This window comes from Phragmites australis, chromosome 22 (assembly GCF_958298935.1).
Source record: "Phragmites australis chromosome 22, lpPhrAust1.1, whole genome shotgun sequence".
Lineage (NCBI taxonomy): Eukaryota > Viridiplantae > Streptophyta > Magnoliopsida > Poales > Poaceae > Phragmites > Phragmites australis.
Window position 1 is genome coordinate 10194052 of NC_084942.1, and position 26820 is coordinate 10220871.

At 42.7% G+C, this 26820-nt stretch overlaps 1 protein-coding gene across 4 annotated transcripts; it reads left to right on the forward strand.

The window, feature by feature from the left end:
* The first annotated feature begins 294 nt into the window (after nt 1-294).
* Nucleotides 295-25057, forward strand: LOC133905060 (telomerase reverse transcriptase). 4 transcript variants are annotated; one of them, XM_062346758.1, is made up of 12 exons: nt 295-751; nt 879-959; nt 1826-1891; nt 1967-2146; nt 11516-12148; nt 12919-13045; nt 14374-14503; nt 15228-15327; nt 19117-20199; nt 22849-23351; nt 23918-24184; nt 24360-25057. In XM_062346758.1, the coding sequence occupies exons 1-12, from the start codon at nt 440-442 to the stop codon at nt 24631-24633; spliced, it is 3756 nt and encodes a 1251-aa protein (XP_062202742.1). In that variant the 5' UTR covers nt 295-439; the 3' UTR covers nt 24634-25057. The 4 variants fall into 4 exon arrangements, with proteins under 4 accessions (XP_062202742.1, XP_062202743.1, XP_062202744.1 ...); XM_062346759.1 differs by having other exon boundaries at nt 19120-20199; XM_062346760.1 differs by lacking the exon at nt 23918-24184.
* Nucleotides 25058-26820: the final 1763 nt, after the last annotated feature.

Here is a 26820-nt window from a genome sequence, read left to right on the forward strand (position 1 = left end):
TCTGGATCTAAATCCTCTGACTTCATATAGGTAAAATCAGAGGGAAGCACTGTTCAGTAAAGAGATGAAAAATGAATAATGTAGTAACATAGATGTAGTAATCTTATTGTTTATAAAGTTACCGTAGCATCTAATCCGTTACATTATCGAATACAATGACTCATGGTGAAGTTACCATAACTTCACTCCATGGGGAAGGTCAGGCGATCCCAGTGGGTCCATTGCCCGTTCCCAATGCACGACCAGAGGCATGAGTCCACAGCCCACCCAACCAACCAATACGAGGAGGGGGAGAAGACGAAACCGAGAAAAGTTTTCACGCACGCCGCGCCTCGCCGCTTCAAAATCCCGCCCTGACGGCTCCCCTCCCTTTCCCCTCGGAGAGAGATCTGCCCACTGCTCCGCCACCTCCTCTCCTGCCCCCTCCGCGTCTCGCACGATGGCGAGGAGACGGCGCCGGGGCTCGCGTGGCCGCGCTCCCCTGGAGCTCCGCATGGCCTACGGCCCCCGCGCGCGCCCGCTCGGCCGCACCGTCCTCTCGTTCCTCCCGCCGCCGGGCACGCCCTGCCCCGCCTGCCGCGGCGGCGCGGGGTGCCTCGCGTGTTGCCGCTGGGCGCACCTCCTCCGTGACGACGACCCGGCCGCGTACCGCAGCCTCATCACCCGCGCCGTCTGCGCCGTCGCGCCCGCCTGTGCCGCGCCCCCGCCGCCGCAGTACACGCCGGGGAGCGCCGGGCACTCGCAGGCCAAGGTTCTGTCCGACTGCTCTCCTCGTCGTCGCGTCTTTCTCTTGCTTTGTGCTTGAGGTACGTAGATTTCTCGTTTTTCGTTGTTTATCTGATTGCCGTTTGTCTGCCTGCACGTTGCTCGGCGCTCAGCTCGTTCGGGAGACGATCAAGTTGATCATGGTGGATCGTTCGTGCACAACCAAGAACGTTATCTGCAGCGGTTACCGTGAGGTACAGCGGTGAATAACTTCTAAATGTACAGAAGGAATATTGCAGTTCGATTAAATTTTATGGCATTTCGTCTTCCATCCCTTTCTCCATATGTTTTATGCATACAGTCCTATTTGAGTAGCACTAATACGTAACTGTTCCTTTTTATTTTGTGATTTTCCTAGAAATAAATGTGAGCTGTACAACAAAACCTCTCACATTGAACAATCTTAACTAGTGATACCTCATGTTTATCTCGGCATCACGCAGGTGCTTGGCCTACTGCATTAACAAGGCCTGACAAAAATATGAGATGCACTGCGGAATCCAGTTGAGAATTTTTACCAACATAGTAAAACCATTATAGTTATGTCTCTAAAAAAGAGGTTATCTATTAGTTAATATATCCATCTATAGCAAAATAAAACAGCATCTAGGAGCCACCATAATACCAAATGTGGCCCAAGTCATGAAAAGAGCATGCTACAGACAGCCTTTAAATTCTGACAAACCACTAAATCACATAAGCCACTCACTGTTTGTAGCTTTGCAGTAGATTTGGAACTCAATATTTTTAGATCAGAACAAGATTCAAGTTGGTTACCAGGCCTTTATTTAAGCTTGTCCAAATGGGTCGTGAAAATATGAGGCAGGGCATGATTTAGCTATCTTTCGTTAGGCCTGGCTGTGTGCATCCCATGATCAGAGGCCAGGACATTCTTTTGTGTGCTCGTGGTAATGTTTCAGACAAACATAAATCTTTTTTCCTACTTCAAGTGACTATTATCTCTTGACCTATTCTGATTTGTTGAATGCCATGTTTGATACCTTGATATGCCTATTTTTTTCTCCTTCCATTTACAATTTGAAATCCTTATTCGTGTCAGGGTGGCCAGACTAGATGCATCAGTGAGCTTATTTCTTCTTCATCTTGGGATATTCTCTTACATAGGGTAAGTCTAAAGGACGTTCTTTCTGATAAATAATTTTTGTAATGTTCTTTGCTTGACGATAGTTGTTGTTTTCAGATTGGGGATCTACTCATGTGCTATATTCTGAGGTATTCGTCAATATTTTTGCCTGTTAAGAAGAATGATTTTTTTCAAGTCACTGGACCCCCACTCAATGTGGTTCTGCAAAAGCCTATATTTTCGAGTACCATGGCAAAAAGTCAACAACCCCAATCCACGAAAGAAAAATGCCTCACGGTAAGGTATTATGCCAATATATTATACCTTGATGATCGTTCAATTCATAGCTGTGCCATCTGGAGCCCATTTAAATCTTTGGTTCTGAAAGCTCTTAAGGTGGAAATTACTTTCATTTGGCTACCAAGCACACAAATCTTGAAATTCAGTTTTCAGCATGTACGGCTGAAAAGGATCTCAAATACAGAAGGTGAATTGTTTATAACCAATGTTCATTTAAACGCTAGACGTAGACAGACGGTCACCTCGTGACTAGCGTCTAGGCATTGTCTAGACGTGTTTAGACTGGACGCCATGCCCTAGACCAAATTGGACGCCATGACCTAGACTAAACTGGAAGTCAAGCTCTCGAATAGCGTCTAGTCTTCGTCTCGACGACTGTATGCCAATGCCAATGTTGCATGATTTTAATCCTGAGCAATTAGTATTCTTTTAGTTTCTGTTTGCATGCAAATTAGTGGTCATGCATTTCAGTTTTTCAGTTTCTATGCAGTTAGTATTTCCATTATTGCATGTAGGTCTTTACTTAGCAGTTTCTGCATGTAGGTCTTTAGTGCTCAGACATATGCTAAAGAGCTGGTTGTGAGACTTTGTTTGGCTTATAAATAAAGAAGAAAACAGAAGCTCCAAGCAGTGCAGAGCAGCACAAAAGAAATTCCTGCGTGTTCTCATGTGTGTTTTACTTGTGTTTGTGTGTGTTTGGCTCGGGATTTCCAACACTTGGTACCAGAGCCTGAGTTGTCGATCCAAGTGCAGCTATGTCGTCGTGCGCTTCCTAGGGGCGCGCAGTCGAGCACTCCTTCGCACTGAGGCCGACGTAGCTCATCGACACCTCCTCCGCGCTGGCCATGACACCTTGACGACGGTGGCAACGAGATGGTTGTGCAGCGCGTTGTCAAGGAGGCATCGTCCTCGGTGGTCTACCTCACGCTCACACGGATGAACTACACCGAGTGGGTGCTCGTGATGCGGGTGAACCTGCAGGTGTAAGGCCTTTGGGAGGCAATCGGACCTGGCGGCAATGTTCTACCGTGACGATAGGTTGGCGCTATTCGCCATTCTCCGCACCGTGCCATCGGACATGTTGTCCACTCTCGCCGTCAAGGACACCACCAAGGACACCTGCCAAGGACGCCTGTGACGTGATCAAGACGATGCGCGTCGGCGTCGAGTGTGTTAGAGAGGCGAACAAACAGAAGCTACGACGCTAGCTCGGCGAAATCGAGTTAAAAGATGGTGAGTCTGTCGATGACTTCGCCATGAGGATGACGAGCCTTGCCAACAACCTCCAAGTACTGGGTGATGAAGTCACTGATGTTGAGGTGGTGCGAAAATTTCTGCAGGTCGTTCCAGAACGTCTCCAGCAGGTCGCCATCTCCATTGATACCCTCCTTGATCTGAGCATGATCTCGATCGAGGAGGTGATCGGTTGCTTGCATGCTGTGGAGCAGAGGTACAAGCTAGGCTCTTCTGGCGGCAATGGCGGGCAAAAGCTACTCACTGAGGAGGAGTGGCTAGTTTGCATGAAGAAGCGTGATGGCGAGGGAGGATCCCGTAGCGGCGGTGATGGCTGCTCCCATTGTCGTCATGGCAAGAACCGTGCGTGCGGCCGCGGCAACGGGCCGCGTGACGGCAACATCATCACGTCTGGCTTAGGAGGTGGTCAGGATAAATGTCGGAACTGTGGAAAATTTGGTCATTGGGCCAAGGATTGCCGCAACAAGCCGAAGTGGGCTGCGGCCCACCTACACAGGGCAACGACGACAAGCTCACGCTTTTGATGGCCAAGGCTTGTGTCGCATCCCCCGCCACGTCCACTTTGCAGCTCGTCGAGGCGAAGGTATTCACATAGCTGGATCGAGAGGAGGACCGTGACGATCGGATGTGGTACCTCAACACCGATGCCACGAACAACATGACTGGGTCGCGTGCTGCCTTCTCGGAGATCGACTCTGGAATCCGAGGCACCATAAGTTTGGCAATGGCTCCATCGTCGACATCGAGGGGCGCGACACGTTCTTGTTAGACTGCAAGTCCGGCGAGCACCGCGCGTTCACGAGGGTGTAATTCATTCCCCGGTTCACCACCAACATCATTAGCATCGACCAGCTTGATGAGAACGGATGCCAGGTGCTGGTCGACGATGGCGTCCTGTAGATCTGAGACTCCGATCGACAGTCGCTGGTGAGGGTGAGACGCTCTCCCAGCCGGCTGTACATGCTCAGCCTTGACATCGCACGACCGGTGTGTCTGTCGGCAAGAGGCTCAGAGGAGGCATGGCGTTGGCACGCTAGGTGCGGGCACCTTAGCTTCCAATCCCTGCGCAAGCTCTCTAAGCAGGCCATGGTGCGAGGGTTACCGTGGATTGATCACATTGATCAAGTCTGTGACGGATGCCTTGCTGGGAAGCAAAGGCGAGCATCATTCCTCAAGTTGGCTAAGTATCGCGCGGAGCATGTCCTCGACCTTATGCACAGTGATCTCTGCGGGCTGATCAGAGCGTCGATGGCAAGACTCTGTACGAGGCCTGGCATGGTGTGCGGCCAGCATTGCACTTCCTCCGCACCATCCGTTGCGTTGCGCATGTCAAGAATGTGAAGCCTCATCTGAAGAAGCTCGATGACCGTAGCGCCTCGATGATCTCCGTCAGCTATGAGAGCAGGTCCAAGGCATATCGGGTGTATGACCCCATTAGCAAGCGCGTGCATGTGACGCGTGACGTCGTGTTCGATGAATTGGCGCAGTGGAAATGGAGCACAGAGGAGGAACACGAGGTGAACGTTGACGATCCCTTTACCGTGGAGTACGTGGTCATTAGGGAGCCAGTGTGCGACACGCGTATGAGCTCTCTAGACCATGGCCGAACATCTTCTCCAGCAACACATGCAACTGTAGAGGATCAAACTTCGGTGGCGATCGAGCACGTCACGCCACCCACGCACGACTCCAGGCTTGATGCAGAAGTTGATGATGATGCTCCTTAGCGTTACCGCACCGTCGACAACATCCTCGGTCCGACAACACCACGAGGGTATGCACTTCACCAACTCGACCTTGACGAGCTTCACATGGTGAGCGCTGAGGAACCAAGCAGCTTTGCTGAAGCAGAGCAAAGCGACAACTGGTGGAAGGCAATGCGGAGATGGACTTCATTACTGACAACAAGACCGGGAGTCTTGTTGATCTCCCTGCAGGTCACCGTGCAATCGGCCTAAAGTGGGTGTACAAAGTAAAGTGCGACGAGCATGGAGACATCGTGAAGCACAAGGCATGTCTCGTCGCCAAGGGCTATGTCCAGCGATAGGAGGTGGACTTTGATGAGGTCTTTGCTCCTGTTACCCATCTGGAGACGGTGCGGCTACTCGTCATCGCCGCGCATCAATCCTGGGAGGTTGACCATATGGATGCCAAGTCGGCATTCTTGAATGGTGATATATGGGAGGAGGCGTACGTTGCGCAACCGCTCGGCTTCATCGACAACAAGCACAAGAACAAGGTGCTATGTCTCCACAAGGCGCTTTATGGTCTCCGCCATGCACCGCGCGCTTGGAACGAGAAGCTGGATGCCACTCTACTCACACTCGGGTTTCATCGTAGCAGCTCTGAACATGGAGTGTACACGCAAGGTGAAAGTGGGAGTCGATTGATTGTGGGTGTCTACGTCGACAACTTAATCATCACCAGCGACATCCACGAGTTCAAGGGTGAGATGAAGAATTTATTCCGGATGAGCGATTTGGGAGCACTCAAGTACTATCTCGGCATCGAGGTGCAACAAAGCCCGGACGACATCAAGCTTGGGTAATCCACCTACACGCTGAAGATTCTGGAGAAGGCTGGGCTGGTGGACTGCAACCCCTATCAGACTCCAATGGAGGTCGCTTCAAGCTCAGCAAGTCGAGCTCATCCCCGCCGGTCGATGCTACTCTCTACTGGAGTCTAGTCGGGAGCCTCTGGTACCTCGTCCACACCCGGCCGGACCTGGCCTACTCAGTAGGCTATGTCAGCTACTTCATGGAGCCACCATGTGAAGAGCACCTCATTGCAGTCAAGCGCATACTGCGCTATGTTGCAGGGACAAAAACATTGGGTGTTCTCTACATGACCGGGAAGAAGAAGAGCATTTAGCCATGTTTGTTGGGCTACAGCGACAGTGACGTAGCTGGCGACATCAATGATAGGAAGAGCACCTCCGGGATGATCTTCTTCCTTGATGGCAACCCCATCACCTGGCAGTCATCCAAGCAGAAGGTGGTGGTATTATCGTCCTCTGAGGTAGAATATATCGCCACGGCCTTCGCGGCGTGCCAGGGCATTTGGCTGGCACGACTTTTGAGTGACATGCTCAGCTCAGAGCCCAATGTGCCGGTCCTGAAGGTGGACAACAAGTCCACAATCTCGTTAATCAAGAACCCAGTGCATCACGACCGGAGCAAGCACATCGACACAAAGTTTCATTTCATCCAGGAGTGTGCTGAAAAAGGCCAGATCGACGTTGAGTTCGTCGGAACAGCTGAGCAGCTTGGTGACATTATCACAAAACCTCTTAGGCGTGTCAAGTTCATGGAGCTCCGTATGAAGATTGGCATCGTCAACACCCAAAAACTGCATCAGGATTAGGGAGAGTTTGTTGCATGATTTTAATCCTAAACAATTAGTATTCTATCAGTTTCTGTTTGCATGCAAATTAGTGGTCATGCATTTCAGTTTGTCAGTTTCTATGCAGTTAGTATTTCCATTACTGCATGTAGATCTTTAATTTGCAGTTTCTGCATGTAGGTCTTTAGTGCTCAGACATATGCCAAAGAGCTGGTTGTGAGACTTTGTTTGGCTTATAAATAAAGAAGAAAATAGAAGCTGCAAGCAGTGCAGAGCAGCACAAAAGAAATTCCTGTGTGCTCTCGTGTGTGTTTTACTCGTGTTTGTGTGTTCGGCTCGGGATTTCCAACAGCCAACACTGTTTATAACATTTAGCAACTTGATATCCAGCTTCAGTCACCTTGGGCTTTGCTCGATGTCCTTCACTTTTGCACTCTGCAGTTGGGAGTATTAGGTAGGGATTTACCCAATTAGTTGACATTGTAAATGGAGTTGAGATTTCTAGCATTGTTAATGGAGTTAATTGTATAGAATCTTTATCCTTTACGTATTTATTAGTAGAATCCTTTACATATTAGTTATTAAAGTTCTTTTCGCGTACTATCTCATGTACTCTATATATTGCCCTATTGGGGTTATTATTGAATAAAAGTGTTATTCATAACATGGTATCATATCCTGGTTAGGGTTAGGGTTTTTCCTTTCTTTGGCGTTGCACTTGCCTACCCACCCCCACCATCCTGCCAGTGTGTTCTTCATCTTGAGCACGTCGCTAGTCTATGTTCCACACCGCCATCATGATTTGATCATTCTGGACGTCTCCATCACAATCATCTTCTTTGTCGGTTTTCTCTTTCGGCTTGTTGAAGAGATTGGTTTTCCAATGGATCTTTGTTGCTGATCTGCACGAGCCGCTGCTCGTCGGTTCTCCCTTCGCTAGGCCGCTGGCGTCCTCTATCGCCGTTTGCTAGGCATGTTGTGGATCCTCCACTGCGCACACCCGTTGCGCACCGTCGGCTTGTCGCGTGCTGCTGGCTCGTTGTTGTCGCTCGCACTTGTTTGTCATGTGGTCGCCCGATGGGAATCGTCACTTGTCTATCGGGATTTGCTTAGAGGGGTCAGGATCTGCTCGAATTCGACCAGGATCCGGTCGCTGGGATTCTATCTTCAAGTTGTTGACACTGCCGTTGGGAGCTTCTCACGCCGCTGGTTGTTGCCGTGATAAGCTGGCTCCAAGATCTTGTCACGATTGTCGAGGATTGGCTCTTCCTCGATTGGCTGCTGGTGTTCCTTTGTTGTTTCGCGTCGGGGGCCACCGCCGTATCAGCCGTTGCCCGTGTCAGGGGTTACCGCCTGCATCGGTCTCATCGCGCGCTTGCTCGCTCATGCCAGCCCATCACATATCACGGTGGTTGTGGACTCATCATAGATCCGCCTGCTTCTTTGTCAGCACCGCTTGTTGCTGTTGTGACTTGGTCACCGTCTGACCCTTGCTTTGCTCTACCTTGGCTTCGAGTTGCCGGTTTGGTTCTGTTTTGGGACATCGTCAATTTGGACCGATCTGTGCTTATTCATCAATAGTTGCTGCAACTCAACTCTCTCCTGGGCGATGGCTTTGCTTTGGGCTTCATTTCGGTGCTATTTGGGTTGCCTCGCATGTGCCATTGATTTTGGGATGGAGCCTATGCCTGCTGGTTCAGTTTTGCTGTTGTGCAACTTTGGTACTCCTCCTGCTTCTGTTGGGCCTCTCCTTGATTTCTTTGTTAGCTAAAATTAGCTTTCGTGCTGCGTGCTGCTACTCGCTTCTTTTGAGTCTAATTCCTTTGCTTCTGCTGCGTATGTCAAATCCATAATTACTCTCTGAGTTCGTCCATGCTGTGCGAGTCCACATATTCCTTCATTAGCCAGCTGATTTCTTTTGTCGTTATTGATGCAACCATGCCATATAGGTTTTTTCATATTTTAGTGACAACTTCTATTTTGTCGTCTTGCTACTCGTTATCGCTTTGTTTGCAATTATTGATCTAGAGCATTCTTTTGTTGTTATTATCATGACTCTACTCCTGTACTTTGTTTTGCACTTCTTCTGCTTGATTTGACAGGTTACCAAAGCTCCACTTTACAACGATTTTGGAGAGACATATTTTGGATGTACCCGTTTTATATTGTCTAAGTTTAGTTTAGTACTTAGTGTCCACTTTTTCAAATATAACTTTATTGTATACGCCTTGCATTTGGGGGGGAGAGGGGTGAGAACCGTCCAAATCGCACTTGGCTTAATCGATAATACCGGCTGTCAATAAAGATGAGAACTAGCACATATCTGTCATATGACGTGTCACGTGCCAACCCATACTAAAGATATCCATCACAACCATCATTTGATTAAAATGAGAGCAATTCCGGTAGTCTCGATATATGCTCATAAAAGCCTAAGATCACAGTATGTATCGTTTACAACATAGTTTTATCACAACATATGAACATAGTACAAAGATTTAATTTATATTACAAACCTTGTTTATAGTACCAATTTTTACTTATTATTAGAGTTTTCATACGCAGTGAAAAATATTAACAACAAAAGATCAGTGGTGCCATTACCCAAAAGACACCATCGAGATTAGCTCGATTAGACATCCTTTACTCTCGCCCATCGTCGGCATCGTCAGGATAGAAATATCCATACACTAGTTCGTTGTTTCCTACAACAACTTAAGGGCATCATCTTGAGTACAAAGGTACTCGTAAGACTTACACAATATAGGTATATACTAGTTTCGACTCCAAGGATAATACATTTGGTGAATAACAAGGAAAATACCACAAGTTAAATTGATTCAGTGAAAAGGCACTTTAATCAACATGATGACCTCAACAACTAACATTAATCGACAATAATCATAATCTCTAAGTATACAAGTTAAATTGATTCAGCGAAAAAACATTTTAATTAACATAATGACCTGAACAACTAACATTAATCGACAATAATCATAATCTCTAATTATGTAAACATACTTGTCTCAACCTAAGCATTCTCAAATGCTCCTTATACCAACCTCGTATTATCCAGCCAACGAAACTGAATGAACTCTACGATGATGCCCAATGGACATTAAGCGTGCTCAGGACCGAAGGCACCAACAGAGACAACGTGACGTGGGGAACATGTTTGGGTGGTGTTTGGCAAGCGGGCTCGGTCGGAAGGCGGCTGGCGGCGATCACAGAGGCGGCGGCGGTGCTCGACCGTGTGGACGGGTGCGCTGGTGAGAGGCCAAGACGAAAAACGCGCGCGCAAAAGCAAGGGGAGGGCGTGGGGAAGCTCCTCGCGGTTTGGATTGGAAAACGGAGCAGTGACGCGGTGGTTCGACAATGAGCGGCGGAAACCCGGTCGGAGTTGGGTAAAGAGCTCGGTCTGGTGAGGGAGAGGGCGGAATTGGCCATTGAAGACGGTGGAGAGCGTTGGGTGAATCTCCCTGAGGCTTCACAGGGCCGGGTTAGGGGGTTCGACAATGAGCGGCGGAAACCCGGTCGGAGTTGGCGAAAGAGCTCGGTTTGGTGGGGGAGAGGGCTGAATTGGCCGTTGAAGACGACGTAGAGCGTTGGGTGAATCTGCCCGAGGCTTCACAGGGCTGGGTTAGGGCCGAACGGGGCTCAGGCTCGAACTGCTCTGTTCGGTGGGAGAAAGAGAGAGCTACAGAGGGGAGGGAGGAGATAAAGGCGGTGGCTGACTTTGTTTAAAGTCCAAGATGGTGGTGCTGACCCGCCTCGAAGCAGCTCGGTGGCAGTGGATGAATAGTAGCCACCATTAACAGTGATCGACATACTAAAAAAAATATCACTTTCCATTCTCTGATCCAATGGAAGACCTTCCTAAGCTCCAAAATTTTCAAGAGGATTTTTTTGGGATACTATAATTCATATGCAACCCAATTTGATTGGTTTGACTTAAAAATCCTGAGCCAAAATCAAATTAAAATTCCCCAAAGTTGCTAACTTTTCTAACTTGCTCTAATTTTTAAGGCTTCAAAATAATTCCCTAAAATTTGGAAAAATTCACTAATATTCTTCATATGTCATGGACTAATTTCTAAAATTATTTAAGCCCTAGGTTGTGTAGAAAATTTGTGAGTTCTTTCACAATGCATCGCTTCTTATTAAACTTAACAATTCGTGATTAAATTTAATTGCATTAGTTACTGGCCTGAAACTCCAATTATGATGCTAATGATGCTTATAAATGCTTAATGCCATGCTTATGAAATTTGGGATGTTACAGGGGGTGTTAGGAGTGTATAATACTTACCCTTTATGTATTCATTAGTAGAGTCCTTTACGTATTCATTATTAAAGTCCTTTTCGTGTACTCACTCATGTACTCTATATATTGCCCCATTGGGGCTATTATTGAATACAAGTGCTGTTCATAACTGGAATATATGAGCCCTTTGTAGGTGTTTTATTTCCTATCATGGAATAGTGCTTCTGCCATGAGTTCATGATTTTTATGAGCTCATAAAATCACTCTATTTTTTTTTTCAGCTATGGCTTTGGGAACAAATTACCTTGTTCACAAGGTGCAGACTTTTGGAGACCAGCAATTTACGTCTTAATACTGTTGTAACAACACTTCCAAAATAAAATAATCAATTAAGCATTTGTAGAAAAAAAATCAAGAGATAGGCTTGTACAATATCTATGTTTTCTTGTCTATTGCTTGGAATGTTATTATTATTCTTTGCTGATTTCATGTCTTTGTTACCTCAGTGCCACGTGCGGTGTAACGCAGAGATAGCGCAAAACATATCTGGAGACACCTGTGTCAACAATTCAAATTTTGGGTTCTACTCTCTAGATACCACTACTTGGAAATTTGATGCTCTACAAAGCTCTGGAAGTTATGGCGCTGCAAGAATTACAGAGCCCAATTGTTCAAGTGAAGAATGTACTTGTTCCAAATTTCCTTCTATTAATCGATCAACAAAGTGTTCCAGTTTAAATACTCAGAATCATAGGAAAAGAAAAAGGCTATACAGTTGGCAACGCCGCAACAAACAGAAGCAGATTTGTTCTGAGGATAGGTCGTCAACAGGCTGGAGTAAAATAAACAACAGTAATTTCATTGTCCGTGATATTTTATTGGAGGACTCAGGTGCTGACGTGAATGATGAAGTACACTATTTGGATCCTACAGTAGCTAACAATTCTTTAGCAATGGGCAGTGATGTGAATAATTCACAGACTAAAGAGCCAGCCGGTGTATCTGTATTGTCCTCTGAAAAGTCACCTAGTTTTGTGTTTGATATTAGGCCTTCCCAAGGTCTATCGTGTGGTTACAATACATCAAGAATACAATCTACATGTCCCCAAATTGGACTTTCCAATTTCTTGCATCTGAATGTCAGTTCATTCTCAATCTCCTCATCTCTCTTTTACCATTTCCTTTTGTGCTGACACTTCTGTCAATTTGCACTAATTATTATTTCGTTCAATCATTTGATCTTTGAGTATTATTTCTACAACATTATGGTTTCTATTTAGACAAATGACTATGGTGTTCAAAAGAATTGGAAGTAATAATTTGATGCATATTTGACCACCATGTGGGAGTGTTGTATGCAAGAAACTGGTAGTCTTGTGACTAGCATGTTTAAAAATGGGTCTCAAAACATGTTTTGATTGAATATTTTTCAGTTTTAGTCATCCTGAAACCATAAAACTGTGAATTACTAAAGTTAATTTTTCCTTGTTGGGTCTATTCATTTCTACCTTATACTATTACCTGAGGCTTATCACAACGTTTTCTAGTAATCAATACCTATATGTTTCATGTTTTTCTGGAGAAACTTTCCCCAGCGTTGGGTGATAACTATCCTTTCTTAGGATACCACAGATAAATTTATTGTTCAAGTTCATACAGATTTTCGTTCTTCAGTGGGCCCTGGCATCCAGGGGACAATTCGCCATTCCATCTTTAAGTGAATGTTGACAGTACTTCTGTAAAAGATTTTTTTACATAGCTACTGCTTTTCCGTATCAAGTTTTTCAATGTATAATCTTTGCTTTGAGTATTGTAAAAAATCAGAGCACTGAACAATTGAATATCTTAGTCACAGTATCATGAATTAATAAAACAAATTTATGTTTGTAGTATATTTTTTTACTTGCAGAGTGGTCCCATCTGCTTCAATTGCTTAATGTTGTATACTTCCAAATGTGTATCAGTAGATTCATTGATACCAAGACATGCTATCTTCTATAACAGTAGGACTTCCTACAATGTCTTCCATGGCAACCGTATCCTTTTGCTGCTTTCTGTAATAGCTTTGCAAATGCAACCAGCAAAGTTACTTTTACAATATAAGCTGGGATGCTGGAGTACGAGGGAAGGAGATTTGTTGAAACTAGCTGCAAGTCTTTTTCGTCTTTCTTATAGGGTTCTAAGGGGAGGACTGTAAGTGAAGGCGTGCAAGGAGATGTGATGTTTGTGTAGGGAGGAATATTGCACCGTGCTATGGTTTCACTGCTTTCTAGGTAACATTGATCAGAGCATCTGTTTCGCACAAAGTTAAGCCATTCCTAAAATATTTTTTTACCTTTTCTAAGTAATGCCTAGAATAGTTTTCCCTTGTCACAAAATAACTACACATATCTAGTCAAAATTTTATGGATACTTTTGCTAATGTATAAAAAAGTGACCACATAATGATAATTTTGACCACTTGTAGTTTCGCGACCTTCACAGTGAAAGATAGCTATATAAAATGTGTAGTATAGAATTTCTTTCTCTTTTAATTTTTAAAATGGCTTTCCTATGTTAAAACAGTTTCATCCAACTAATGGTTTGAAAGAATAAATTTCATATAATAACACTTAGGTGGCCAAAATTATCCTAAAACTACACCTTTTGGAACCTATATCACAAAACCACAAAAACTCTGCATGTGCTATCACAAATCTACAATTTTCAATGTTAGTTTGAATGCTAGCTGATAACCCAAACCCACATTTTTATTTTGACCCAGTGTAAAGCACCCTTTTGTCCCCTTCAACTTCTAAGGAGACACAGTAGTGCTGGATTAAAAATAAAACAAGAAAACAGAGTGACATTGTAAAGCATGCAACTGGTCTTGCCACAAAACGAATTTGGTCCAGATCATGTCTGGTATTTCATCAAGGAGGACATGCCTTATAAGTATGCTGTGTCTTACATGTGGGCCCGAGTTGTCACTAACTGTGATTCCTAAAAAAGTGTATTTTTGTGATAACTATGACCACATAAGTGTATTGTTCTTAAATTTACTTAATCTTAAAGCACGTAAAGGACATGGTTTGCGACAATTCAATGCACCGCTACTATGATTTGCGCAGTAATTTTAGGAGGATAGAAGCACTACTCATGTGTTACTAACCTTGGGATTGTGAGAAGATGATAAGTCCATATTAGCCTTGATGGCAATATATAGATTCCTCATAGGCCATATGGGCCTAGATATATACTTAACACCATGTTGATTCCAGAATCATTTTTTCTTATCGAACCCATTAACTTTGTTTGGCAATCTAGCATTGCGTATTTGATTTTCCATACAGTATGGTATCTGAGTTTTCCTTAGTGCTGTTAGACATATTAAGTAAAAGGAAAAGATCAGATGTGCTATCTCTTATAAAGCATATATTTGGAATCAAGGGATGCTGCTCAAAGTTCTTGAAATTCGACTGCCATGAGTCTACTACAACAAATTCTAATTTCTCGTGAGTCAAATATCTAATTATATTTAGTCAAATATCTAATTATATTTATATTACTAGTAAGGTTCACTAAGTAAAGCGGCTTTTCAAAATTTTACATAACTCTGTTCACAAGCTTTAGACTTTGTGAAGAGCTTGATTTCATCATTAAGAAAAATTCCATCCATAAATACGATGCATGTGATTGGCAAAGGTGAGTAATGGTACGTAGGTCCATAATGAATTACATTCATTACCGTATGCAACTCTATGGAGATATAATGTAGTTGAGTACTGATCCAGATCATGGAGACAGATTATAGTTAACAGCTGATGCATATTTGATCATTTTGTTCGCTATTTCCCCCTTTCTGTCTACAACTCAGTATGTTACTTCAAATATTTTTTCAAGGTAGTACATGTTTTCTCGAACTTATCCAAATCTAGTGGCATTATGAGTGACTTACTGTTAGGTGAATTAAAACATGACATTCTAGAAGTTGACTAGAACCATGGGTTGGGAAGGTGCATCATTGCACAGTTTTCCCCATTTATATTTTTTCACTTTCAAGATTTTCTAATCATCTATTTACATAATCTACTAGAAACTGTTCTTGTTTACATGCTAGATGTCCATAGTTACTCATCTCTCTTTTTTTGCACTTATTCAGGATCATATGTTTCTTGCACCTAGTAATTTAGCTTATTGACTTTGTTATTGTAAATGGCTAATGGTTTCTGTTACCAGGTGTCTTTCGCTGCTTAAAATGATGAAGAATCTAATAAGGAATTCTAAACGCTGCCAGTATAAAAAACTATTTCTAAAGCATTCTTCTGTCAAGTCTAAGGTACATATGAACAGATGAACCTATTTTTACTGTTTTCAATAATGTAAGAAGCACCCAACTGAGCAATTCATTGCTGTTTTGTATTTGTTTTCAACGGAGCTATTACTATCCTGAAGTTCTTTGCCTTGTCAAAAATTTGTTTTGTTATCTGAAATTTATATGATACAGTCGTACTGGTAGAACCTTGGAGGCGTAGGTTATATGGATGATCAACGGGCGGCCAGTGCTTGTAACCCTAATGTCCAGGTGCTGTGGCGGCGGCCTGGCTGTAGTTGCATAAGAGAGAGAGAGAGACTTCTTATTGTTTTGCTTAAAGGGAAGTGCTACCAATGCCGTGCTATTTATAGCCGGCCAATCCTAATCGAAACCAACTAACAAACTAACAAACTTGATTACGATCCTAACTATGATCTTACCTATTCAAGCCTCTCTGATCTTATCTCTGTCGACCATAACATCACTCCATCCCTCGGCAAACAACTCGTCCTCGAGCTTAAACACATGGTAGACAAGTTAGAATTCCTCCGTCAGCCAATGTCATTTGGCCTGGTGTCGTTGTAGTCGGTCACCTCAATGTAAAAGAGGCATTGACAATGGTGGCCGCGCACATACTGCTCATTATAGTTGTAACAAAACCATTGCTTCCTCTGTTAAGCCAATTTGGCCCGGGACATGCGACAGAAGAGTCGTGGCGATGAAGGTGTAATGGATGTGCAGGTGCTTGGTGCCTGAGCTCCAGATGGTTTGGGCACCACTGGAATCAGCATCGATGGGCGGCCTACTGTTTGTGCTGGTGAATGCCCTGCCGTAGCTAGGCCACCTATAGCCTAGGTGCGACGTTCATTGCCATCTGGATATCCTTCGGGTCCTGGAGCTCGACGTTGATGCGAATGTGATCTGGCAAACCTACAATGAACTGTTGTGCTGTAGAGAGAGGATCCGCGTGACAAATAAGCGCCAAGAATTTCTCTTGGTAATCCTCGACGGTTGCTGGAAAGGGAAGGCGTGCCAGTTTGCCTAGTAGGTTGCTTCGCAGCAGTGGTCCAAAGCGAAGGTGGCACAATTCCTTTAAACGTTCCTAGGATGGCGTGCTGATGTCGCGTTCCATCATGTAATACCAATGTTGGGTGATGCTAGTGAGGCGGTGGGACGCCAAGCACACTTTGTCACCCTCCGTCATTCACTGGTCACAGAAGAAATGCTCGCAACAATTGAGCCAATGAGTGGATCCTCCTTGTCATGAAAGGTTGGGAACTCAAGTTTGTGAAATCGTGGCACACCGGTGTTGCCACCCACGGGTTCGATTGGTAGGGTAATTGTGCCATGGCGCTATTGAGCTATGGCACAGATGGGAATTGCATATACGGAAAGGTGGTGGGGATGGTGGATGGTGAATGCGGAAATTGGATGTGGTCGATGTTGGTGTTTTGTGGGAGTTATGGTTGAAATCGGGGTGGAAGGGGTGGCGGTGCAGTGCCTGCTAGGAACACTAGGATGGTCGCCGCCAGCAAGGAACCAGCCGCACTGGATGATGTGCCGCTGTGCAACGTGGGCACCTGGTTTGCAGATTCCATTGAGCGCTTTTCCACCGCCGTGATGCGCGAGGACATGGCGGCCATCTATTGTGCCACGATGCAGGCCATGGAGGCTTTGACCAAGAAGATTACCGACATGCAGAAATAGATTGGGGATATAACACAATAGATGGCCAATGTATCTTTTTGCCTCTCGGTGGTGAAGGTTGTCCAGTCGCTGCCGCCACTGCTTGCTGGCCTTCTCGAGCCCATTGGTTCGTTGAGGCTCTCAACACCGTTCGGTAGTCGAAGCAGGAGATGGTGTTCGTGCAACAGTCGTCGCCGCCGTAGGCGAAGCAAGAGACGGTTTTCGTGCACCAGTCACCACCGTTGGCGATGATGCATGTGATGACGTCGAAGCCTCCCATGGTGCTATCGCCGATGGGCCTTGACTACATGTTGGCCTCGACAACGGCTTTGTGCCTTCCTCGGTAGTGAAGGTTAAGGACCCGGTGGGCGATCCTCCAACGGTGAGGGAGAGCGTCCTCATCGAGATACTAGCCACAAACAATGACTGCCCATGTCGCTATTTCCCCTGTCGTCTCACCCGCCGAGTTCTAGCGTCAGATCTAGGAGCTTGAGAAGCAGTAGGTTGCCGACAATGCCACATGCAGTTGTCAACGCCTCTTCTACATTGAGGTGGCTGACTACGACGACGATGGCGGGCTAGAAGCTGTTGGCTGGCGGCGGAATTCAAGCTTGCATACCTTGCGTTTTGGCTCAAGGACAAGTTGTTTGCCGCGGGAAGGAGTGATGTTATGATCGGCTTGAAGAGTCTGTTTAGATTCGGTTTAGATAAGTTTGGTAAGCAATAATTCAGTTTAGATAGATTGGGTAAAAGATAATTCGGTTTAGAGATAGAATCATCTAGGAAATAGAGTTGGATTCGGATTGGGAGTCCTATTTATAGAGATCATGTAATCGGATCAATCAATTAGAGAATTACCAAGCTATTCCTCTCTCTCTCTCTCTCTCGTGCGCGCGCGCGCGCAACCTACATATCATCAAGCATGATAAATAATTCATACAACTGTAGGTTTTCTTATATTTTTGGTGAAATGTGACTCATTTCATTGAACTTCATAAAATATGAACCGCTTAGGTTTTTATTGATTTAGCTTCTTTCAGGACTGTGTATAATTGAATAAAACCATCTGCGTACCAAAAAGCAAAAGATGACCAAGTCCTTGCATGGTAAATAGCCTCTCCTATCCACGGGAGCATGAAATTTTCATTTATTTATACTAGGAATTCTTTTGTTTACGCTTTTTCATGATGAAGTTTCAAGGTACCGAGGTTAAAGTCTGATAATATGGTCTTTTTTCCATATTTATTCTCAGGCGGGGATCTAATTTTGTAATAGCATTTGTCGTTGCTAATGCATCCTTTTGTGATATAAGTCTGGAACAGATTTATTTTCTCCCAAAACTCAAGTCAAATGTTGCATCATGATAATATACTTCTAGTTACATTTTACTAAAATTAATCACCTCTGAGGATAAGCTTTTCCTTGCTGCTATATGCAGAAAACAGCCAAGCATTTGTCTCTAGATTGGATATCCGGCAATGTATCAATACAATGTTCCCATTGCATGTCTTCAAGTTTCGTTCGATTTGATGTTTAAGGTTCTTTTCTCTATCCTAGTATAAGAATGACCATCATATGGAAATCATTGCTATGGAAACTCTAATGTTGCCTGTCCAAGCAACGGCATAGACCCTAGGTTTAATGTTATAACTTAGCTGTATCACATTATCTAACCAAGTAACGTGAATGAGACCCCCTTTTCAATTGATAAATAATGAACGGTCTTCTGAGGTTTTAAACCAATGCAAGCTATTCCGATTTAAAATAGATTACCACCACTGCTGACTTTTTTAAAGTAGCAAATTACATGATGATATATTGCTTAATGTTGAGAAAATGCAGTACTATAATCATACATTAACTTTTTGTAAACTTCGATTCCTAGAGAAACGTATGGCTATCCAATGCAAATATGGAAGAATGGATTTGTTGTTCTAGCATCAGCCATTAGTCTCTCAACTGTTATGAAGGCCCAACAAACCAAAGCAAATTGTTGAACCCAGTGTGCACAGTGTTCTACCTTGTGTGGGTATAGTGTTTGACTTATCCATATGCATTGGTCAAAATGGCAAAAATGTATAAACGAAAACTAAATCATAGAAATTATATTCTTTTTCCTATCTAAAGCAGGTTGCAACTAGTGTGGCCAAGAATGATAGCAAGGCACGATATTCAACCGGAGGAAAATCAGCATATTATGATGAATCTTTTGTTCAATTGGAGGCTTACAGTACATATCAGCAAGTGGTTTCCTTTGTCTGGGCAGTGTTGACATGTATTGTACCGGAGCCATTGCTTGGAAACTCTTACAGCAAGAGATCTTTAAGGACAAACATTTGGAAGTTTATAAAGTTGCGTCGGTTTGAAACATTTCACTTAAGTGATTGTATTGGTGAGCTGAAAGTATCACATTATTCTTGGATATCAAATATTGGATTATCCGATTGCAATTGTTTTGCTCTAATGGCGAATGAAATTGGGTTATCAAATGGTTCAGAGGAGAAACATAAGAATGTTCTGCATTGTTGGATTAAATGGTTGTTTTCTGATATTGTGATACCATTAGTCGAGGCATACTTTTATGTTACAGAAAGGGAATCAAGGCGATACGATGTTTTCTATTATCCAAAGACAATTTGGAGAGACTTAACTAGCAATGCTATTGCTTCCCTAAACAGGCAAAGCTTCAAAATTTTGCGTGGCACTTCCAGGAAAGCAATAAAACATTCATGCTGTTCTTCAAGAGTGAGGTTTGTTCCGAAAGCAAAAGATATGAGACCATTAGTAAATCTCAAAGCTCAATCAAAGGATGGACTTCTTAATAAGTGTCACTTGATTATAAAAAAAGTGAGAGATGAGAATCCTGAGATGTTTGGTTCTTCTGTTTTTGACTACAACAATGTACATCAAAATCTTTCGCATTTTATATCTTCAGTAAGAAGTCACTTGAAGGAGAAATTCAAGATATATATTGTTGTTGCTGATGTATTGAAGGCATTCGATTATATTAGTCATGATATGGTACTGAAAATTGTGGATGATGTTCTGAAATGTGATGACTATGTTCTGAGGAAATGTACCAAAGTAGTTTGCAATGGTTCTAAGAATGCCATCTACCGTTTTGATTCAAATGTCTCTATCAGCAAGGGTAACAATATCTGTGATTTCTCGATTCAGTTATCATCAAGCGGTGGTATTTTAGTTGACCAGGTACTATGTCATAACTTATTTCATTTCTCCTTCGGGGGTTGACTATCTTTGGAACTTGATTGTTGTTGAGATACATGTAGCTATCAGTAAAGCATATTCAAATGTTTGTCATAGAAAGCTACTGAAATCATAATATTTTTGTCCTTATTTTTTTTTCTTATCCGTGAAGAATGCCAGAAATAATGGAGGTTGAACACCATCACCTAAAATCACAGAGTATTAGAAGTCAAAAGAAAAACATGATATTTGGGACCTAGGATAACTTAGTGATTGCAACATAGTGTCTATTTGATTGTCAAGGGTGTACGATTTTACTGTTTGAGCATAGTTGTTAAGGTGTCGGTGCAGCGACACTATAGCGGCGTGGCGGAAATTCCACCGTCGCCATGGCTCCAGAGAGTATGTCCGCCATATCGTAGTGGAGCGGATTTGGTGTCCTGTGGCGACATCTCACACCGTGGATGTCGCAATAGTCGGCGGCGATTGGCGAGGAAAGGGCGACGACTTTAGAATAGATAGACATACACATACCAGTCAACCCGAGCCATGGCCTCTTGACTCTCAATCGCCTCACCCAAGCCCTAGCCTGAGCCACCTCAACCACCGCCATTGCCGGGACGATCGCCCTCAGCCCGCCCTACCAGGCCCTTGGCTTGCCTCCTCCCATCCGGATCTCCTCTGCCTCGCTGTCTACCGACCGCCTCCGTTGCTGCCCCGCCGCTCTGCTCGTTGCCTCTGCCATCTCTTGGTCTCCCCCGCCGCTCCGCCTGTCGCCTTTGCGCTTTGCTCAATTCGTCTGTCGAGTACTTGAGTAAGTGCCGAACTCCTCTGTGCGAATACTAGCAGCAGCACACCAGCACAGTAAGTATATACTATAGGCTATAGCACTACTGCTGAAGTGCTGTAGCATAAGCACTAGTACTCCTCTGTGCTGCTATAGGCAATTGGATTGGGAAACAGATGCTATAGAGCTCATGGTAGGTAACAGTACCATGTTTCAATTGGATTGATAATGGAGCAATTGGATATTTGGATTACTTCACTAGCTCATGGTAGGTGTAGGTAACAGTACCATGTTTGATGTTTCACTAGCACAGTAGTCAGTAGCTATAGGCAATTGTATTGGTAATGAGTCAATTAGTAAGCAAAGTAGCTATAGCATATTAGCAGCTAATTAGCAAGCACAGTAGGCACTTTTGATTTCGTAAAATTCTAGACTATCACTTTTGAGCTATATTTACATTGTCATTTACCAATATAATTTCCTACTATCCTATCTTTGATGTATGTATTCGCCATGCCAATGTGTGTATGGTGCCGCTACGCCGCGCGCTATAAGAGCTGTAAAAGTGTGAAGGTAGTGGGTCGCCGTGCCTCGCCACATTGTCGTAACATCCATTGTTTTGAGTTTGTTGAGTTTTCTAGGACCGAACCACTCTCAGCTATATGAGTGAACAATATGAAGCAATATTTCCTACAAATTACAGAAGGAAAGTGTTCATAAAAAAATTTATTTATTTCCATTAATTGTGTATGTTCGCATTGTTATATTGATCTGTGTCCAATTTTTTTTTTTTTGCCGAATTGGACACCCTGAATCCAAGTCAGATTCCAACACCCGTGTTGGATTCCAAGTTGTATTTCGCATGTCCAAAGATTCTTTGCCGAATCGGACACCTGAATCCAAGTCGGATTCTGACACCCGTGTCCATGTCCAGGTAGCACTGGTTTCCATACGCCGAACTTCTACCCTGCTAGACAACAACAACAACAACAAAGCCTTTCAGTCCCAAACAAGTTGGGGTAGGCTAGAGATGAAACCCATAAGATCTTGCAAGTCTAGTCATGGCTCTGGCACTTGGATAGCTAACTTCCACGCACCCCTATCCATGGCTAGTTCTTTGGTGATATTTCAGTCTTTCAGATCCCTTTTTACAGACTCCTCCGAACTTCTACCCTGCTAGATGCTGAAGAATTATATTACAAAGATTCAGTAAGTCGATACATGGCCCCAGATATAGTTTGTAAACCGTAGATTCTTAATTTGGATAAGTCAACATGTAACCTATCTGATGAGTGAAATTATTATCATAGAAATTTATAGACTACTTGGTTGCTAAAATGGGTTTCACATTGCTAAGCTTGGAAAGTAACTCTAGAACCATTGGGGACAATTAGGATTCTAGTATATATTCTTCATACATCACTTGTTTTCTGGTCTCTTAAATTGTTATCACATTTTGTTATGGGTCAAATTGAGGGATAATGAATGTGGATTTTGGTGGTGGTACTGTTCTGTGCACCATTTGAGGCTCTTGCTGTGGCATGCAGCCAGTTGTGACAAGAAAGAATGAGAAAAGGATTTTGCAAATTTACTTCATTTTCTGCTTGCCTCCAATAATCCTAATAAAACCAGTTACAATAAACAAACCTCCTGATGTGGGAAGTGCTTAGGGAAACTTTTCCTATGCCTCTCGGTCAGGTGCTAGGACGGCTCTCTCTCTAAGTTGACCACAAAACGAGTCTGTAACACCTTTCATGCTGTAGCGGTATCTTTCCTTGGCAATTTGTTCACTGCCTATTGTTAGTGTGCTACAATCAAATTATCAATCAGCATAATGTCAAAGAACTTCCTTTCTGGAAAATCAGGGAAAAACTAGCATCATACGGAAGAAAGAGCTTCAGTGTCTCCTTTCTGAGCAAGTCAAGCACAGTATTTTGAAGATTGGGCATAACTTTTACTTACAGCAAGTAGGGATTGCTCAAGGAAGCAAGTTATCTCCCAACCTTTGTTCCCTGTACTACGGTCACCTTGAAAATTCTGTGCTATCGAAATTTCTTCATGACGGCAAGATTATTTCAGAAGAGGATGTTTCAACACCTAAGAGTTTATTGATGAGGTTCATTGATGACTTTATATTCATATCTTTCTCAAAGAAGCGTGCTCTAAATTTTTTCAATAGGATGAGAAGAGGCTTTGTCTACTACAATTGCTACATGAACGACAGCAAATATGGTTTCAACTTTGAGGTTGCAAACAGCGAGCATTGCCGTAATAGGCTTTACAGGGGTGATGATGGATTCTCTTTCATACCATGGAGTGGTTTGCTTATAAATTGTGAATCTTTGGAGATTCAAGCTGATTATACAAGGTATGCCTGGCAATATCTAATTTTTGGTTGGCAAATTCAGTTGATTAATAACTCAATATGGAGATGAACCTCATTGGTCCTTCCATTTTCTGTTAATATACATCATGAATTGAGTAGGACAACTGGCTATTTTTCTAATCCTGAGGTGTAAATCAATCTCAGCTAAAACAGACCTGTTTTTGCCATCTTATCTGTTGACATTCCCCTATTTGTGAATTTTGTTTACTAGCTTGTGAATGAAAACCTGAACATGTTATATAGGTTAAAATATGATTCAAATTGTCCTGGCCTCTATCCAAATATATGATACACAGTCTCTAATACGTGTCTTTGACCATTACTTTTCATAATATTGTGTTAGTAAAAAAATAAAAGGTACAAAAATGTTATATTTTGAAACTTTTGCATAAGAAATCTGATGGTACTATTTTCAAATGATAAAGTTTAGGACGTTTGGCCGCTCAAATTCTAAACATCATATAATTCTATTAACATTAGATCTGGAGTGTGTATTTCATAAACTCAATCATGTTAAAGAAGTAATGGAGTGCATATATCATAAACAGGTATGTAGACATCAATATTTCCTCCACCATCACTGTCAAGATGCATTCTTCAACAAAGTACCTTCAAAGCAAGCTATGTCACTATATGCGTCCAAAGTGTCATCCCATTTTCTATGACTCCACGATCAACTCACCGTGCACTGTAAAACTGAATATATATCAAGCCTTCCTGTTATGTGCAATGAAGTTTCATTGTTATGTTCGGAGCATGCCTGATGTCAACATGAGCAAACCGGAGCTGCTGCATATAATTAAGAGAACTTTCAGGTACCATAATTATTTTGACATTTTCTACTGTACAGAGAACTATGCACGTAGTAATCTAGAAACATATTGGTTTTTACTATTTATTGACTGTATGACGTTAACAAAGTTTTACAGTATCCAATATATTGGAAATCGTTAGCGGCTTTCCTTGTGACTTCATTTTTCGCTTAAGCAGATACATGCATAGCCTCATCGTCAGGCGGACCCAAGATGTTGAGCTGCAATACAATGTGCGTCCAGTTCTGAAGCTTAGGCGAAAAGAAACCATGTGGCTTGGCCTATCTGCATACCTTCGGGTGCTTCAGAAAAAGCAATCACGTTACAAGGATTTATTGGCGTTGTTGACAGAAGAAATTGGGAGATATGGCCATCTGGACCATAATATCGATAGTTTGCGCTATGCTGTGGATGACTCTCACTCGTCGATGTTCTGGAAGTTTAAATTTTAGAAGGAAGATGGATGCTAGAAGATTGCAGAAACCATTGTTTTTGTGGATACCTTTTCGGTGCGATGAGGCTTTGTAAGCAGCTGTACCTGCCATATCAGGTACAAAGGCAGTCGACAGATGAGTGGCACCAATCATGACTGCCCCATGCTTTCATTTATATCTGTAATTTCGTCCTATTTGGGTTGCATGTTTCTAATTGGCTACTGAATATGGGAACAGCCAGCTTTTGGGGTTCAATACCTTAAGACTGGTTATTTTTAACCCTTTAGGGTGTGTTTGGTTGAAAGGTGTATTTCTGAATGGTTTTTGAGGTATTTGGTTAAAGGGCAAGGTAGATGGGATGGTCATCTAGAGAAAATATTCTTCTTAGATGCTGGATTAGATTGTCTGTTTAAAACTGTTGGATAGAGTTATTAATATTTTAGATGAGTTTTATCCATGCTGATGTGGTATATTTTGGTTGGTTAAAGTAAATATACTTTTTTTTATAGCACGCTCGATATGATATTATCTCCTATATCGTTTATCTGATTTGCAATCTGATTGTATTATTGTATTTATTGCAATTAAATCAACAAAATGAGGTCTTGCATGATAATAAAACTAAATATACCAATATGTGATAACCTGGTTACATTATACTAATATTAACACTTACATCAATATGCCATCATAGAAAATTAAGGTTCTATATGAGGTATATTTTTCATCAATCATAAATACTTTGAGCCCTTAACAAGGACTTATTCACAGCATGGTATACTAATGAGGACAATTTTCAAGCATTAGGGGGAGATTAAAAGTACCTCAAAGAATACTAGAAAATAAATTAGAATGTCACATGCATTTAGTCTTTAAATATGGACATTCAGTCCATAGATCCATGTACTAAATAATCAAAACATGAAGTTTGAAGATTCATAAATTCGCAACACATTGGAAATGATCTACCATATGCATTTATTGACAAACAATGTGCCACTAAATCATATTCCCATACTCAATGTGCTAGAAAGAATAGAGATACCTAATAAAACAACTTTCCAAATATAAAAAAGAGGGGAGATTGGGAGACCCTCGGGACAAATTAGCAATTAAGAGGGGAGATTGGGAGATAGCTAGCAATTAGCAAGGGACAAATTAAACGTACCAACTTATGGTTAATCAAAGACTAGTTAGGTCTTGAAGCAAATATATTTTCTGCTAATCATTTAGATCTGCCTATTGCCACAATCTAGCTTGAACTTGCCACTCATTCAGATGAGAAGACGGGGAGGTGGGGAGATTGGGAGACGCTCGAAGATGGGGAGACAAGGCTACGGGTACAGGAGATGGGTCTCAACTCCCAAATGCAAATGATTTGTCATATGTATTTATTGAATTCAAATATGTCACTAAATTATATTCTCGCACTCAATACACTAGAAAGAATAGAGGTACATAATAAAACAACTCAACTCTCAAATGCAAATAAATATGGTCACAAGGGATAATGCTTTTTTATAAGCATCCGCGAAAACAAAACAGGAAATGCTAATCAACTTGAAGTTTACTGACACCTTATAGATACTATATACAAGGTCTATGGATGCTCAACATTCATGATCCAGCACAAATGTGTGTACTATTTTAATGTGCTGGGACATCGAAACACCCTAACTCTATTGTTGTCGGAAATCACAATGAGTTATAAGGGTTAAATGGTATAACCACAAAAACTATATCGATTCTAGAGAATCATACAAACACTACAATTGTTGACAAATATTTCTCCTCAACTGGATCTAGGCCAAAGTCCATAGCTATAGCAGAGTGCCTCAAGCACCAGGACGGGACTAGATAGAAGGAAACAATTGAGATAGAATAGTACTCGCTCAATAAAAGAAATGTATTTACCACAATAATGCCTACTCAAAATGTACTCCCTGTGGGATCAAATGTTTTCGTCTGCAAACGGAATAAAACTAATGAGGTGGTGAGATACAAAGCGAGGCTTGTAGAACAAGAGTTCACGTAGAGACCCGACATCGATTTTCAATGTACTCTCCAGTTATAAGTGGAATAATGTTCTGATATTTAATATTATTGGCAAAATCTGGTCACTAAATTTGGATATCTATGTGAAAGTCCCTGAAGGGCTTACAATTCCGAATTCCAAAGTAAATCGCAACATGTATTGTGTAAAAT